The 16,121-nt window shown below is 39.3% G+C and overlaps 1 protein-coding gene across 1 annotated transcript; it reads left to right on the top strand.

The window, feature by feature from the left end:
• MMP3 (matrix metallopeptidase 3) lies at positions 1,159 to 7,586 on the top strand. Its single transcript, XM_018059896.1, has 10 exons — positions 1,159 to 1,381; positions 2,145 to 2,389; positions 2,487 to 2,635; positions 2,775 to 2,900; positions 3,317 to 3,481; positions 3,660 to 3,804; positions 4,693 to 4,826; positions 5,271 to 5,430; positions 6,152 to 6,255; positions 7,181 to 7,586. Exons 1-10 carry the CDS (start codon positions 1,277 to 1,279, stop codon positions 7,279 to 7,281), a joined length of 1,434 nt encoding a protein of 477 aa, XP_017915385.1. The 5' UTR covers positions 1,159 to 1,276; the 3' UTR covers positions 7,282 to 7,586.

The raw sequence follows: 16,121 nt of genomic DNA, 5'->3' as shown, positions 1-16,121 counted from the left end.
ATCTGAAATAAACTAAATAAAACAAACATCTTAGTCACTAATGGCATTCCACAAAAAAGCTCCAACCTATCTTCCCACAACTTCATTTTTCATTTTTCACTACTCATGTTCATACACTTTTTACTTCAATAAAAAGTCAAACCTTTGCCATTTTTTCATAGAGACACTAAACTTTCTTGAGTTTGTATGGTTGTTTATCCTGTTCCTGGATTTTCCTCTACATCCAAACTATTTCAGTCTTCACTTATTTGTGACTTTATCCTAGGCTTTCTCTCAAGAAAATATCTTTCCTTCTTCACAATTCCCGTACAATTTCTTTACTTCTTATAAAATTAGTTGTGCAGCAATCATCTCCTCTAGTAAATTATACTCTTTATTTCCTTCTTTCATCCTTCCCAGCTACTTTGGTCACTTTTTTCTATATTTCTCCTTTAAATGTTATCTTCAAATTTGCAATCTTAATTTGTTTATTCTGAAACATTTAAAACTGGGGCACTTGAGAAACAAGTGAATAGCTAGAAGAATGACTATATAGGTTGGAGGTAGCAAGGATCATGTGCTATCCTGTCTAATTAGTCATGGAGAAGCATGATAAATAGGAAGGCAAAAGTGGAAAGTTATCAGATAGAGTCCTACCCGGACTAACTGCCTGCTTTTAAATCAATTTTGCATCAGATTTAGGTATTTCAGATCAAAAGCTCAAAAAGTGAATTTCCCTTTCAATTTTATTCTAGAGTATATTTCTTCTGTTTTTACAGAACTTAACAGTATAGACTGTGGCTATATATATTCAGCTTCACATTCACTTATCTCTTATCACATTTGATTTTAAATACATTTTTCTTAAAACTGCATTTAAAAGTTCTACAGAATTCTGACTTTTTACCAGGCCAACTTACTTCTTCTCTCAATCCCACAAATGTAAACTGTCTAGTAAATTCCAGTCATTTTTTCCAGAATTTAAAAAAAAAAATGCCCCAGTTTTCTTCTTACCAAGACAGGAAGCATTTCCTGGAGATTAATCACTCTTTTGACTTGCAAAATTGGAAACGTTGGGAGAAATTAGTAAAGTAGGTTGTATCATCCTACTTTGGATTCAGAATTTTTGGAAATGGTCCTGTTGCCATTTGAAAGAAAGCAATCATGAGTCAAGCTGCGTGTGATCTAAACAAACACTGTCACCTTATAAAAATCGGACTGTAGACCGTGGACATAGTAGAAGATAGACAGAGAGCAAGCCATTAAGACCACATCAAGCTGAGAAAAGTCAGTGGAAATGAGAAGCCTTCCAATTCTGCTGTCGTTATGTGTGGCAGTGTGCTCAGCCTATCCACTGGACAGGGCTGCAAGGGACAAGGAAGACAGCATGGAGCTTGTTCAGGTAATCAAGGGGGCGGTCCTCACATCCCTGATGGCCCGGTGGGGAAACTAGCTCTGCTTTCTGTTTATAAAGCTTGCACAGAATTGTTGGAACTGACAATGTATGAAGTGGAAACGCAGAGTTATACAGTGTTGCACATGGAAAGGGTCTCAGTATCACTTATCTGGGCTTCTCCTTTTATACTGGAAGGAACAAAAGCCAGAAATATTAGGTACTAAGATCAAAACCACCTTAGTAGCAGCAGTGTTTAAGATACGTGAATAACAAGCAGAGCGTGTATGAAATGTGTCTTATCTTGAAACTTTTGTAGGTATTTTAATCCAATATAATGTTAGCTGGATATTTTTATTGCTGCTGTCATGTTTAGACACAGAGATTTTTCTAAGTTTTTTTCTTAAGCCAACTCCTTATGAGCAGTATAAAGTGGAAAATTGAATAAATGTAGCTGAAATAGACAAATACACACAAGGAAGTTTGATTGTTTAGTTTATCTCCTGTAAGTTCCCTAGGTACTTACCTTGATTTTCCAGTTCATGGCGATTTTCATTGCTCTGGTAGTAAAATAAGCTGCAGAGATTATTCTGTTACAAAGATAAAGCAAAAGTGAAGAAGAGTCTGTAACTGAAGAATTAAACATGACATTGACTTTCATTTCAGTAGGCTAGAAGACTATTTCAAATAGATTAAGTGAGCAACTGCACAAATTTACTGTAAACCACTAACCATCATAAGATGACCTAAAACTATACTTATTTTCCATTAGCAATATCTAGAAAACTACTACAACCTTGCAAAGGATACGAAACAGTTTGTTAGGAGAAAGGACAGTAGTCCAGTAGTCAAAAAGATTCAAGAAATGCAGAAGTTTCTGGGGTTGGAGGTGACAGGAAAGCTGGACTCTGGCACTCTGGAGGTGATACGCAAGCCCCGATGTGGGATTCCTGATGTCGGTTCCTTCAGCACCTTTCCTGGTATGCCCAAGTGGAGGAAAACTCACCTTACCTACAGGTAATGGGTCCAAAGAGATTTTGACATGCTATTGAGATTTTATAAATTACTATCACAGGAGAAAATAGCACCTTTATTATTACTTTTTTTCATACAGAATTGTGAATTACACAAAGGATTTACCCAGAGATGCTGTTGATTCTGCCATTGAAAAAGCTCTGACGGTCTGGGAGAAGGTGACTCCACTTACATTCTCCAGGATCTATGAAGGAGAAGCTGACATAATGATCATATTTGCAGTTAGAGGTAAAAACAAACAAACAAAAACAGAACAAGGGTGGGGGGAAACCCACACAAAATTTTATATAATGTTGTTTCATTAGAAAAGATTCCAAAGAGATCTTAATTATTGATCATCCAATATTTTCTTTTTTCCCTCTCTTAGAACATGGGGACTTTTTGCCTTTTGATGGACCTGGAAAAGTTTTGGCTCACGCCTATCCACCTGGATCAGGGTTTTATGGAGATGCTCACTTTGATGATGATGAACAATGGACAAAGGATACATCAGGTCAGTGACACATCCCTCAGAATGATTTTGGTGTTGATTTTTATTTTAACTTGGAGAAGTCTAAATAACTAAGAATATTGGAGAAATGGAGTGTAACAGATTTCCCAATGGGACAAGAATCAGCAGAGGCAGACTGGAGATGGGAATAATTGGATATGGCTGGATACTTTGTCTCAAAGACTGATTTCAAGAATGAGCCTTGAAAAACACTTGACTTTCCATTAAGTGTAATCAGTCAGTTGATCAATTAACAAAAAAAAAAAAAAAAAGGTGGAGAGGGGGCAAGAAAGGTACTGCCTGCTTCCAGGAAATAAGCGACTATAATAGCTGATCAAATGAACATAATGCACAGCTGACCTGTATAATGTACATGTATTTAAGGAAAAAGTAACCGTTATCTATGATTTCTTAAATAGGAATCAATTTATTCCTTGTTGCTGCCCATGAATTTGGCCATTCCCTGGGTCTCCAACACTCAACCGAACGTGAAGCTTTGATGTACCCAGTCTACGACCCTCTCACAGACCTCGCTCGGTTCCGCCTTTCTCAGGATGATATCAACGGCATTCAGTTCCTGTACGGTGAGTGATGCTGGAAAAATTAGACGTGGGAGCTTTGCAATGATGGTCTTCAGGAAAGCTTCCAAATGCCGCATTTATAATTTTACTCGAGGCACTTTGAGAACGTGTGGGAAGCATATACAGTGACAGAAGCATCATTTCCTGCTGATGTTTGCATCCTCACCTCTGCCCCCTTTAGGGTCTCCCCTAGTTTCCCCTAATGACCCCGTGGTGCCCACGGAATCTGTGCCTCCCGAACCCGGGACCCCAGCTGCGTGTGATCCTGCCTTGTCCTTCGATGCAATCAGCACACTGAGGGGAGAAATCCTGTTCTTTAAAGGCAGGTCAGTCCAGAAAACTTTATATTCCTATCTATTCTTTTGATGTATCAATACAATGCTTAGAGAGGAAAACAAATAGAAACTTGATAGAGATTTTTAAGTATTTAAAACAAAACAGTTTTGCTCTGAGACTTGAAATTATTCTGACGCTCCACTTTCCATATTTTCCTAAAACTGTCAAGTTCATTTTCAAAGACTTAAGATGATTTTATTTTTATCCTGTAACTATCACTCCCAAATATTATTGAGTCATGGTTACTTTTGAAAAGTCACAAGTAAAACTTTAGAATCTGAATTTTATCTTTACTTCCTTTAAAAATGATACCAGGAGACTATTACATTTAATCAATTAATTTACTCACTGCTGGATAAATATGCACATGATAAAACCACACAAGTGGAAAGATAGTTAAAAGAAGTCATCATCACATCACTGATTCAGTTTCTCAGTTCTCCCTATCTCCATCCATAGTGATGAATGCTTAAATATCCTTCCAGAATTATTCCGTGACTGTATAAAAATATACTTACATGTACATATACACATCTGCCTTTCTTTTTGAAAGTATAAATGATGGTGTAATATATATACTGTTTTGCATGAATTGTGGGTGTTTAAAACTTACAGTCAGTTGATTAATTTGCATTATAGGATAACTTCCCTTTCACAGAGACATTATTCTGGAATCCTATGCCAACAGGTCCAGTGCAGTCTTCTGGGGGGGAAAAAGGAAAGATTTTTCCTTAATGGCAACATACGTGATTTCTGTCTGTCATTGATCCTGGAGGATGTGGGAATGGAGGAAAATGGGTGAGGAAGGAGAGGGAGGAAAATATGCTAAAAGGTGGAAGACTTTTTTCAATTTTCATTTCTTTTTGCATGTATTTCAGACATTTTTGGCGGAAATCTTTCAGGACACTCGAACCTGAATTTCATTTGATCTCTTCATTCTGGCCATCTCTTCCTTCAGGCATAGATGCCGCGTATGAAGTTACTAGCAAAGACACGGTTTTCATTTTTAAAGGTAATTATTATGTAATAATTTCTTTAATTTGTTGAAATAAAGCCTCTCACCAAAAAATTGATTAAGACTTTAATATTTTTCTACAACAAATTTTGTCTGGTTTATTGCTTAAAGGTAACAAAGCTATAATGGAGACTGGCATTATTTTATTTATATTTTATTTATATTTTATAGATGATGAACACAAGAATAGAAATAGCCCAGTTGTAAATTCCCTTATTTGGAATTTACAGCTGTGTTCATTCCATCTGTGTTCATTCCGTCTGTGTTCATTCATTCAACCTACAAGTTTTTGTTTAATGTCCATTTGGGGCTGCTAAATCTAAAATTCTGGCTTCTTTTTCTACTATGAAAATCAAAGGTGCTAAGAAGTATTTCCAAAACCAAAGACTCAATTGTTTTAGATACAGTGTGATTGTGTTTTTTTTTTTCTCATAAATACAGGAAATCAGTTCTGGGCCATCAGAGGCAATGAGATGCAAGCAGGTTACCCAAGAGGCATCCATACCCTGGGCCTTCCTTCAACAGTCAGGAAAATAGATGCAGCCTTTTCTGACAAGGAAAAGAAGAAAACGTACTTCTTTGCAGAGGACAAATACTGGAGGTAATATTTGTTTGTAATAACTTTATATGATCTTAGTTAGGGAAATTATCTTCTTTCTCTAAGGAAGTTGCCTATCTTCCTCTTAGAACTTCGTCCCCCACAGGAAGAACGGTGGGGCTCTATACAGCTGTGGGGGAGTCCCTATGTCTGTGCTCAGTCCCCCAGCCATGCTCAACCCTTTGCGACCCCATGGACTGTAACCCGCCAGGCCCCTCTGTCCATGATTTCCCAGGCAGGAATACTGGAGTGGGTTGCCATTTCCTCCTCCAAGGGATCTTCCTGACCCAGGGATCGAATATGTGTCTCGTATGTTGGCAGGAGGATTATTCACTGCTGAGCCATCTGGGAAGCCCCAGTGACAACATATATGAACCAAATATGATAGAAAACTTGAAATCTGTATTTGAAATGAATGATTGGATTCACTCTGTGTTCATATCTTTGTGATCGAAGGATGATTAAGATTCTTTCTCTCCAGACCTAAGAAATATGGTAGCAAACAGCATCTGCTAGATCAAGATGTTGCCTCTCTTTCTGGTAGAGATACAATTTTTAGAGCCTAGTTTGCAGTACCATTAAAATCACACATTTCTGTAGCATTAAACATGCCTGACATTTATTTGCAAATCTTGGAAAACTGATTAGAATTCCACATTTTTTGCCGATTTTGATAACACAGCCTCTGTGCAATGCTGAGCTTTGTTTCTCTTACTTGGTGCAGATTTGATGAGAAGAGACAATCCATGGAGCCAGGTTTTCCCAAGCAAATAGTGGAAGATTTTCCAGGGGTTGAACCAGAGGTGGATGCTGTTTTTGAAGTATTTGGTAAGAGGATACTCCTTTTGTTGCCAGTGGGGCACTTGAAACATTCTACAGTACCAGAAGAAAGAGGAAAGCTGAAGAATTTGATAACGGTTTTCTTTAACCAGGTTCCTCCTCCCAACCCTAAATTTCAGCTTACAAATTTCATATCAATTGTATGACTACTTCATATAATAAGCTGTATAAAAAACCCCTCAAGTGGTGTGGCCAAGTTCAACACTGGCCAGCTGTCTTCTCCATCCCACCGCTAATTCCCACGGAGATTTTCTCTGTCTTTCCTGAGTAGTCAGTCAGCTGCCAATATTTAACTTTCCATGAGCCCAAAGTTAAAAAAAAAAAGGATTTTCTCCCCCACTTAGTTATAGGTGGGTGGAGGAATAGATGATCTTTATTGAAAGGTAACCTGAGCACCAGGATGGCAGAGTCGGAAAGGACCATCTGGTTCTGAAAGAGTCTCTGAGATTCTCTGAGGCCAGAGAATCAGGCTTTTTTTGTCAGCAACGGGGAGGAGGAGTATGCAGAAGGAAAAGTGTAAAGATACACAGTTTCTGAAGATGCAGAGAATTTTATCTGATTTCAAGCGGAATAACCTAATAACCCAGAGCCTGGTTCTGCTGTCAGACAGAGCTGGAGTGGGGTGCTGTTCACATCTTTTCCTTGTTAAGCGACCTTGGGCAGGCATTTAAATTTGTCTGAATCTCAACTTCCTCATCTGTAAAATGGAGTTAGATATATGTGCCTCATAGGACTTTTACAGAAAGAAATGAAAATAAAAGTCATGCAAAATGCTTACCATAGTTCCTGGCACATAGTAAATCTCTACAAACACTTTCTACTTTTAAGTATTTGTTATTCTGAGTTCTGTGTGTTGCCAAATTTATTTACTTGAAGAAAAATATCTCATTATTTCCCCTGTCTGCATTTGCAGGGTTTTACTATTTCTTCAATGGATCTTCGCAGTTTGAATTTGACCCAAATGCAAAGAAAGTGACACATGTGTTGAAGAGTAACAGCTGGTTGAATTGTTAGGAGAGATGTTTAGAAGGCATAACATGGGCATTTTAAGTTAAGCTGATAACTCTTCATCTAAGCCTCCATGAACTGAAATGGTTCGTGTTCTCCTGGGTGTGCAGTGACGGAGACCGAGAGTGTGATCTGTGTGTCTTGCCCACTAGCCTTACGTATCACAGGGCATTCAAATGGGCTGTGCATTTGTACTCTGGTCACGTGCATTAGCCTCCCATGGGAACAGGGTTAGCACTCGTGCAACAAGCAAGTGACTGTATATAGACTATTTACTTATTATTTAATAAAGAGAATCTGTCAGTTACTTTATCGTGTTGTTTGTTTCAATGAATGCACTTTCCTCACAATCTTGGGTGTGTTGTGGACTGATCAGTCAACAATGGAGATACAGGATCAGGGTCTCCATGGCTGGGACCTCAAAATGGGCTCAATCAGAACTGGAAACAATCTGCTATTTCCCCTCCCCAGGTGCCCTACCAAAGGGATGCTATTTCTGCCAACCAGGCATCATATGTGTTCCTGACACACCTAAGGAGAAAGATCAAGGGAGTTGTCACCATACAGGGCAGGCTCTGAAAAAAGTTGTGAAGCAGAATCCTATAATTAAAACAAATCACCTAGTTCACACACCTCATTTTTTTCTGGTGGGAAAATAAACCTGTTCTTTATCTTCTCCTTTTACTTATATATTCCATCAATGGAGTTCCTTTCCCTGCCCAAGTAAATAATTGTGCTCAGATCGCCTCTATTCACAGATGAAAATGCCCTCCTTTACTCATTTTGTATCTGTCCATGCCCATGTAAGCCCCCATGGGCAAATGCTTGTCCTAAAACAGGTTTGCCACTCCTGAGTAATACGTGTAGCACAGTATTGGCTACACAGTAAGAGCTCATTCATGCTATAACTTATTAATTCATTTGAGAATAATTTATTAGTAGTATTCCATGTTTCAGGTATTGTGCTAGGTAGTGCGGAGAAGGCAATGGCACCTCACTCCAGTACTTTTGCTTGGCAAATCCCATGGACGGAGGAGCCTGGTGGGCTGCAGTCCATGGGGTCGTTACGAGTTGGACACGACTGAGCGACTTCACTTTCATTTTTCCTTTCATGCATTGGGGAAGGAAATGGCAACCCACTCCAGTGTTCTTGCCTGGAGAATCCCAGGGACAGGGGAGCCTGGCGGGCTGCCGTCTATGGGGTCGCACAGAGTCGGACAAGACTGACGCGACTTAGCAGCAGCAGCAGCAGCAGCAGCAGCAGCTAGGTTGTGGGCATGGGAGCCTGAGGAAATGGACACTGTTCCTGCCTCACTGATATTATAATCCAGCAAGAAAGACTATATGCAAAGAGTGACAAACACGGATACACAACTGTAGTTTTAGTAAGAGTTATACATGAAAAATTAGGCTTCTTTGACAGACTAACAGGAGGAACTCCTTTGAGCTTGGTGGTTTTAGAAGTTTTGGAAGAATGGCATTGGAGAAGGTTTTGAAGGAAGACAATGAAAGCTAGCTGAGAAGATGGTTTGGACTAAAGTGGTCACAGGGGCAAATCAGATGGGCACATATATATGATTGGCAACAGAACTCTATGATGGCTTAGATATGGAGTTTATTTAACAGACATAAGTGGCCAGAATAACTCCTGGATAGCTTCTTTGAGCTTACTGGAAAGAACCAGTTTTGTGAGGAAAGGGCAATAGGAAGAATTGATCAGTTTTGCTAATTTTTGAAATGTCTGAGAGATTCACAAGTGATAACATGAAATAAATCAGCTTAGAACTCAAAAAAGAAGATACAGTGATTATGTTTGGTGATAAATGTTAACTAAACTTACTGTGGTAAACATTTTGCATTGTAGTCACATACCAAATCATTATGTTGTACACCTAAAACTAATACAATGCTGTATGTCAATTATACCTAAATTTTCTTTTTAAAAAAGAGAAGATATAAATATGTGGGATTTTTCAGCATTTGACTAGTCTTATAGTGCAAGAGATATCAAATGAACGATTTTTATGATGTAATCTTAATAAATGACAATATTTTGCCAAGGATTGAACATGTCTTTATTTTAAAAATTAGCTAAATTTATTTGGTTTATTTTTTGATAGATATTATGCATCCACAGCATGAATTTGAAAGGTAAAAAACATGTAATGAAAAATTAATTTTCCTCGCACATTTATTATCACTATCTAGTTCCTTTTCTCAGAAGTAACAAACTAGAATTTTAGGAATCCTTTCAGAACTATTTTATACATATACAAGCAATAATATTATCTTTATAAGTTAAAGTGTGTGTGTGTGTTAGCCGCCCAGTTGTATCCAACTCTGCTAACACATGGACGATAGTCTGCTAGGCTCCTCTGCCCATGGGCTTCTCCAGGCAAGAATACTGTATTGGGGAACAATTCCCTTCTCCAGGGGATCATCCCAACCTAGGTCTCCTGTATTGCAGGCAGATTCTTTACCATTTGAGCCACCAGAGAAACCCGAAGTTAAAATGGTAACATATAAACTCACACTGCTCTGCCATTTGCTGTTTTCACTTACTATAGCCTGGCAACCATTCCACATCAGTATATGCAGAATTTGCTTCACTTTTTCATAACTACATTCTGTGAGAGAAATATGTGATTTATTTATTCAGCTTCCTATTGGTCATTAAATTAGTGATTAAATAAATGTATGCATCAAAGAAATAAAATTTAAATATAAAATAATAAAAAATAAAAATATATTTTAAGTAAATAAAACCATTACATTAGATGACAATTCAGTAATGTGTAATTTGTGGTTGTCATGAGTATCCAAATGGCTCACGTGGTGGAGAACCTAAACAATAGTTTCCCTACCCCTCCATCTCTGCTCAGACTTTGAAGGTTAAGCTTTTCATCAGACATGCAAGTGTATTCAAGGATATTCATTGTAGCATTGGGAAAAAATAGTAAATAAATCAAATAAAATTGTAGGCATCAATATACTGTTTTCAGTATTCAGTGTATCAGTAGGTGATTTTAAATATTTTACTATTATTCCTATTATTTGATTGGCATGCAAAAAAAAAAAAGCTGCTCTCAGACATTAACTAGTCCAACTGAAAGTCTGACATATATTATTTGTCCTGTTTTAATGCAGAAACAAATACTTTACATACATCACCTCACTTAACTCTTATTTGGGAGGTAGAGATTGTTACATCAGTTTTACAAATCTAAAGATTGCTGCTCAAAGATGATAGGCCATATCCTCAAGGTCATGCTGATAATGAATGGCTGAACTAGAGATGTAATCCATCTTGTCTGACACCAAACTTATGTATGATCCACTCTGCTGCTTCCTACTCTTTGTATTGACATGAACTGACTATGCTTCTGCTGCTGCTAAGTCGCGTCAGTCGTGTCCCACTCTGTGCGACCCCATAGACAGCAGCCCACCAGATTCCCCCATCCCTGGGATTCTCCAGGCAAGAACACTGGAGTGGGTTGCCATTTCCTTCTCCAATGCATGAAAGTGAAAAGTCAAAGTGAAGTCGCTCAGTCGTGTCCGACTCTTAGCGACCCCATGGACTGTAGCCTACCAGGCTCCTCCATCCATGGGGTTCTCCAGGCAAGAGTACTGGAGTGGGGTGCCATTGCCTACATGTGATGAAAACAAAAGAGATGAAGCAAAGGAAAGACTGACAGAGGTAATAAGTCAAGAGCTGGAAAAGAGATAAAGAAAGGAACTGGCTCTTTATAGCTAGCTGAATCAAAAGGGGAGGTTGGAGTGACCTAGGCATGGATGTGTAATACAGACTTTCAAAAGTCAAAGGTTTGTAACTCAAGTAATTTCTACAAGTGCTGCTTCATATACTTTTCCATTTAAAATATGGAGTATTAACTCAGGTAATAGAATATTTTACATGCATCTAAGTGTACAGGAATACCGCTTTTTAAAATAAATAGTTCATTCATAATTCAAGAATATTTAATGCCTTGTCAATTAGGATTTTGCTGGATAGTAAAAAGGGACAATGGGAAACTCACTCATTCATACACACACGTCACTAATTAGATGATGAGGCATTTGGCTACCTCAAGAGAGTCATAGATTAATCTTAGTTATAGATTAGTGGTTTTAAAAAATCGCTGCAAAATCTGATACTAAAGGAAAGGACATGGGTGATTCATAAAAGAGCATTGTAGAGGACTCTCACACTCCTGGGACAAGCCGTGTGACACATGAGACCACAGATATATTTTCAAAGGCATGAAAATATTTTATATAGATCTGTTACAGAACATCAAATTAATTTCCCTGACACATTCTGAAAATGACAATTTAATTTTTAAATGTTTCTGCACATTAATTATTAACATAATTGCTTTGAATTTCATTTTCCGTGAAGTCCTAACATGTTACCATTTGACTCTGTAGCAAATGAAAATGTCTTTTTCTCAATGTTTTCAGTCCATGTCAGTTTTGTGATTAATCAGATTCAAATTACATCCTCATGAGCAAGTAAAAACTTGGAAGGAGAGTCACAACCGCAAGACTACAGTTGGCAGAAATCTAGGTCAAAATTCTGCTAAGAAAGGAGAGAAGTGCTTCCAACATTTTCTGAGGTCACAATTTGGGGATGATACTGCTGATATGGAAATAAACATAAAGGGCAGACAGGATAGGAGACATTCATTTCTTCCTTTTCTTATTCATTCCCTCTTTGGGCAAAAGTTACTAAATGCTCACCATATACTAAGCGCAGTGTTAAAAGCTTGGATACATTTGAATAAATCAGTGAACAAAACAGATGAAGATTTTGTCTTCTTAAAACTTACATTCATGAGAGAGGTGGACAAGAAACTACAATTAAGAACTATAAATACACTACATCATATGTTGGAAGGAGATACAGGCCCGAGTCCCCCATGCTCAGTGTTCAAGGAACAGCAAGGGGGCTGCTGACGGCACTGAAGTCGGAGGGGGTGTGAGTCCTAGAAGAGAAAGGCAGAGAGATGCGGGCTGAGGCAGGAGCAAGTCCTGTGGGGTCAGACGGGTCGGTTTAAAACTTTGGTTTTGGGGTGAAATGGAAGAACCATAGGAGAGAATGGGTCAGAAGAGTCTCTGGATACTCTGTTAGATTATTAATAGATCAAACGGGAAAATAGGTAGACGCATAGAGACCTGTTAGGAGGCAATTGTACTATTTCAATCAAGCGAGGATGGTGATTCCAACCAGGTGGGAACCGTAGTAGTGGGTAGAAGTTATTTGAGATGTATTTGCAAATAGAATCAACAGGATTTAGGGTGTGAAAATGTGAGGCTGTAAAGTGTAGGAAAAAGAGAAGAGTTTGGAGGACCTTGAGTCTTTTAGGACAAAGCTGTTGAGCGGCCCTCAGTTGAGGCGTGAGCAGGCTGTGGTGGAAAGACCATAAGTTTAGTTTAGGGCTTGTTGTGTATTTGAGATGTTTATCTTACACTCATACAGTGATGCTGAATTTATGAGTCTGGAGTTTAAGGAAAAGCTATGGATTGGAAATGCAAATTTGGGAGTCATCAGCACATAGATGGTTTCACTTTTTTTATTAAAATTTCTCTGTTTTACTTATTTTTAAATTAAAGTTTTTAATTAAAAAAATCAATGCTTTTGCAGTGCTGGGTCTTTGGTGCTGCACATGGGCTTTCTCTAGTTGAGGCGGGTGAGGGCTATTCCCCAGTTGTGGTGTGTGGCCTTCTCCTTGTGGAGGCGCCTCTTGTGATGGTGCGCGGACTCTCAAGTGCGTGGGCTTCAGTGGTTGTAGCACAGGGGCTTAGTTGCCCTGCAGCTCATGGAATCTTCCCAGGCCAGTGATTGAGCTTGTATCTTTGCACTGGCAGGCGGATTCTTAACCACTGGACCACCAGGGAAGTCCCACATAGATGGTTTTAAAGTCCTGTAATTGGTTGAGCTTAACAGTGGAGTAAGAATATAGAAGAGACATGGCCTCAAAAAAAAAAAAAAAAAGAAAGAAAGAAAGAAAGAAAAAAAATCCCTGGGGCATCCCAATATTGAGTTAAAGAACACATGAACAATAAATTTATATTCCACCACTCTTCGATGGTACTGACTTGAAGCATCAGAGTCATTTATGAAACAAAGCAGGGTAGCAAGTTTATCATAATCTACCATTACATATTGCCTCTCTTTTGCTACTTGTGAGAGTCCAGGTGTGAATTGTTATTTTTATATAAGCTTGTCTGACAGAGAGAGGAGGGTAGGATATGCTGTTGGCATGGACAGTTTGGGGCAAGAATGTGTGAATCCTCCTGGGTGATCCAAGGATGAGCAGATGATGAGCGAGGAGGAGTGTTTCAGCAGGTCAAGGGAGGAAATCAGGGAGGAGCGAGTGGAGAGGGCAAAGGATTAAGGTGATGAAATATGGAATCACACAAGGAAAGGAATATAGATTGGTCACGTAGGAAGTGGATAGCAAACAAGGAGGCATCTGGAGAGAATTTTCATCCAGAGCCCCAGGGCTGAGCCCAGAGAACCTGTAGGAGAGCCTTCATTCTTCCTAGTCTAGGGACCAAGGAAGGGCCAGTTAGTCTACCTGAGAAGCAAAACCAAGCTTCCCCTTCAAGCAGGAAACGGGTGCTGCTGTGGTCTGACTTATCTCTATCCCATTCATGCCCTGATGAATTCATTCCTTAAACAGACTGCGTGTCTGAGATTGCCAGGCCCTGTGCCAGGAATGAAGATACACTGAGATAAGATTCCTGTTCATATTCTAGTGGAAGAGACAGAATGGGCAACCAGGAAACAGATTGGAATATAAGCACTGCTCAGGCCAAGCCCAAAGAGCTGGGGACACACACAGCAACTAACCCAGTTTGGGGACATCAGGGAAGAATTTCAGAGGAGACACATTTAAGCTGAAAGCCACAGGGCAAACACTTAGTGAATGAAGGGAAGGAAGGAGGATATCCCCACTAGACAGAAGGCATAACATGTGTCAAGATCTGAAGGGGAGGGATCTTGGCTCTTTATCTCCTTCAACCCCTTAGCATGGTATCAAAGTACTTCATAATTTCAGCCCTGTTTGCGTCTTTATGACAGCTCCCATTATGGCCCACCTTAATGCTACACTCCAGCCACTGAACTACTTGAAGTTTCCTCTCCATGCCAAGCTCTCTGTCCCCTCCCGTCTTTAACTTCAGCTCTTATGTTTGCTTTACCCACTGTCTGTGGATATCTTCCCAGTTCATTTCCTTTCTCTGGACATATCCTCCTAAGGTCCCAGTAGGTGTGGTTGGGCTAAACAGCCATGCTTGTACCTGCAGTCCCACAGTCATGCAAAAATCTGATTGGATTACAGAAGGAATAAGATAGAGCCAATGAGGTGCTCTCTCCCAGAGTTAGAAACGACCCATAATACACAGTCAGATCATACTGTGGACAGAATCTATAAGATCACCTAGGGTTGGAACCCAAATCAGGACCATGGTGTGTCAAAGTCCTGCACAGAATTTTCTCATGGGGGAGCATCCTCCTTGAAGCAAAACTGATCTACAGAAAGAGAAAAGAACAGCGAACCTGCAGGCTAAAGCTGAGAACACGAGGGAGAGGGAGACTGAGAGAGGGAGATGGAGACAGAGCCTGTAACTGTCCCATTTCTCAGGAAGGCTGTCCTGAGATTGGATTCCATGAGATTCTTCCATTTCCTTATTATAAATTGACTGTAATCATCCTCCAATGAAATGATTCCTGACTTAGACATAAGTTGGGAGTGGATTGGCGAGCCACAGGCTTTCAAAGCATATGTGAGATTTGCTGTGGGGTCCCAGCAGGGCAGAGGAAAATGCCATGTCGAGGCACAACCAGCAGTTTATGAAAAGTAAAGAAAGGGCAGCCGGTTCATCTGCTATCTGTGTTGAATTGTCTCCTGAAAACTCAAGCCAGGACCTCCCTGACAGCAAAGTTTTAGGGGCTTGGGTTGAAAAGTAAGGTGTCTGAAGCTGTCGGTTACTCCTTGTCATCTAAATTCTACAAGGAGAGGGATATATTACAGTCTAGGTTTCCTTACTGAAAATAAAATTTTAAAAAAAGTAAATAGCTGTTGCCAGAAGCCCTTATAGTCTGAATTCATATTCAGATTATGAAAATGTGTCTGGAAATTAATCATCCACTTGGCTGAACTGTATCCATTCCTTGCTCTGCCCTACTGAGTGCTAACAGTAATGGCAGGATTCTGAGTGATGGGAAGTGGGATAGAGACTGTTGAGAAATCTGGTGGAGGAGCTGGAGGGATGCAATTCCCTGCCCAACACATCCCTTCAAACCACTTCTTGCTATTGGCTTCTATATGATTCTTTTGAGTCTTTAAACTTCACGTCATTTGAATTCAGTTTCTTTCTTTCTTTCTTTTTGAAAACTGGGATAAACATATTTGAATTTAGACCTAAAAAATAACAATACAAGAAGGAATAACATGCCCAGCACTGTGAAACCTCCATCTGTACTCCAGACCCATCTGACTTGCCTTAGGAGTCAAACTGGGATTGTGTGTATGTGTGTTTTAAGAAGAACCAAGGTTAAGACATACTAAGAATGTTTTACACAAAGTTTACATTGAATGGTTCTGACTAAATTCACTCTTTCACTCAGCAACCATGTTCACAAGTATCCATCCCAATAGGTGGAAGCTTGGGGTATTCCAAAACAGTGTTTGATCCAAAATCTAATCATATTTAATTCTGGAGAACACTATGTGAAAAACATTTTTCAAATTACATTTTTCAGACTATCTAGACAAAGAATGAGTCTCTTAGATGTAGTTTACATCACATTAGAAATGTCATGAGTAATGATAAACAGA

Source organism: Capra hircus, chromosome 15 (genome assembly GCF_001704415.2).
Source record: "Capra hircus breed San Clemente chromosome 15, ASM170441v1, whole genome shotgun sequence".
Classification (NCBI taxonomy): Eukaryota; Metazoa; Chordata; class Mammalia; order Artiodactyla; family Bovidae; genus Capra; species Capra hircus.
Note: the sequence above shows the minus strand (reverse complement) of the source record. Positions and strands in the feature narration are given on the sequence as shown.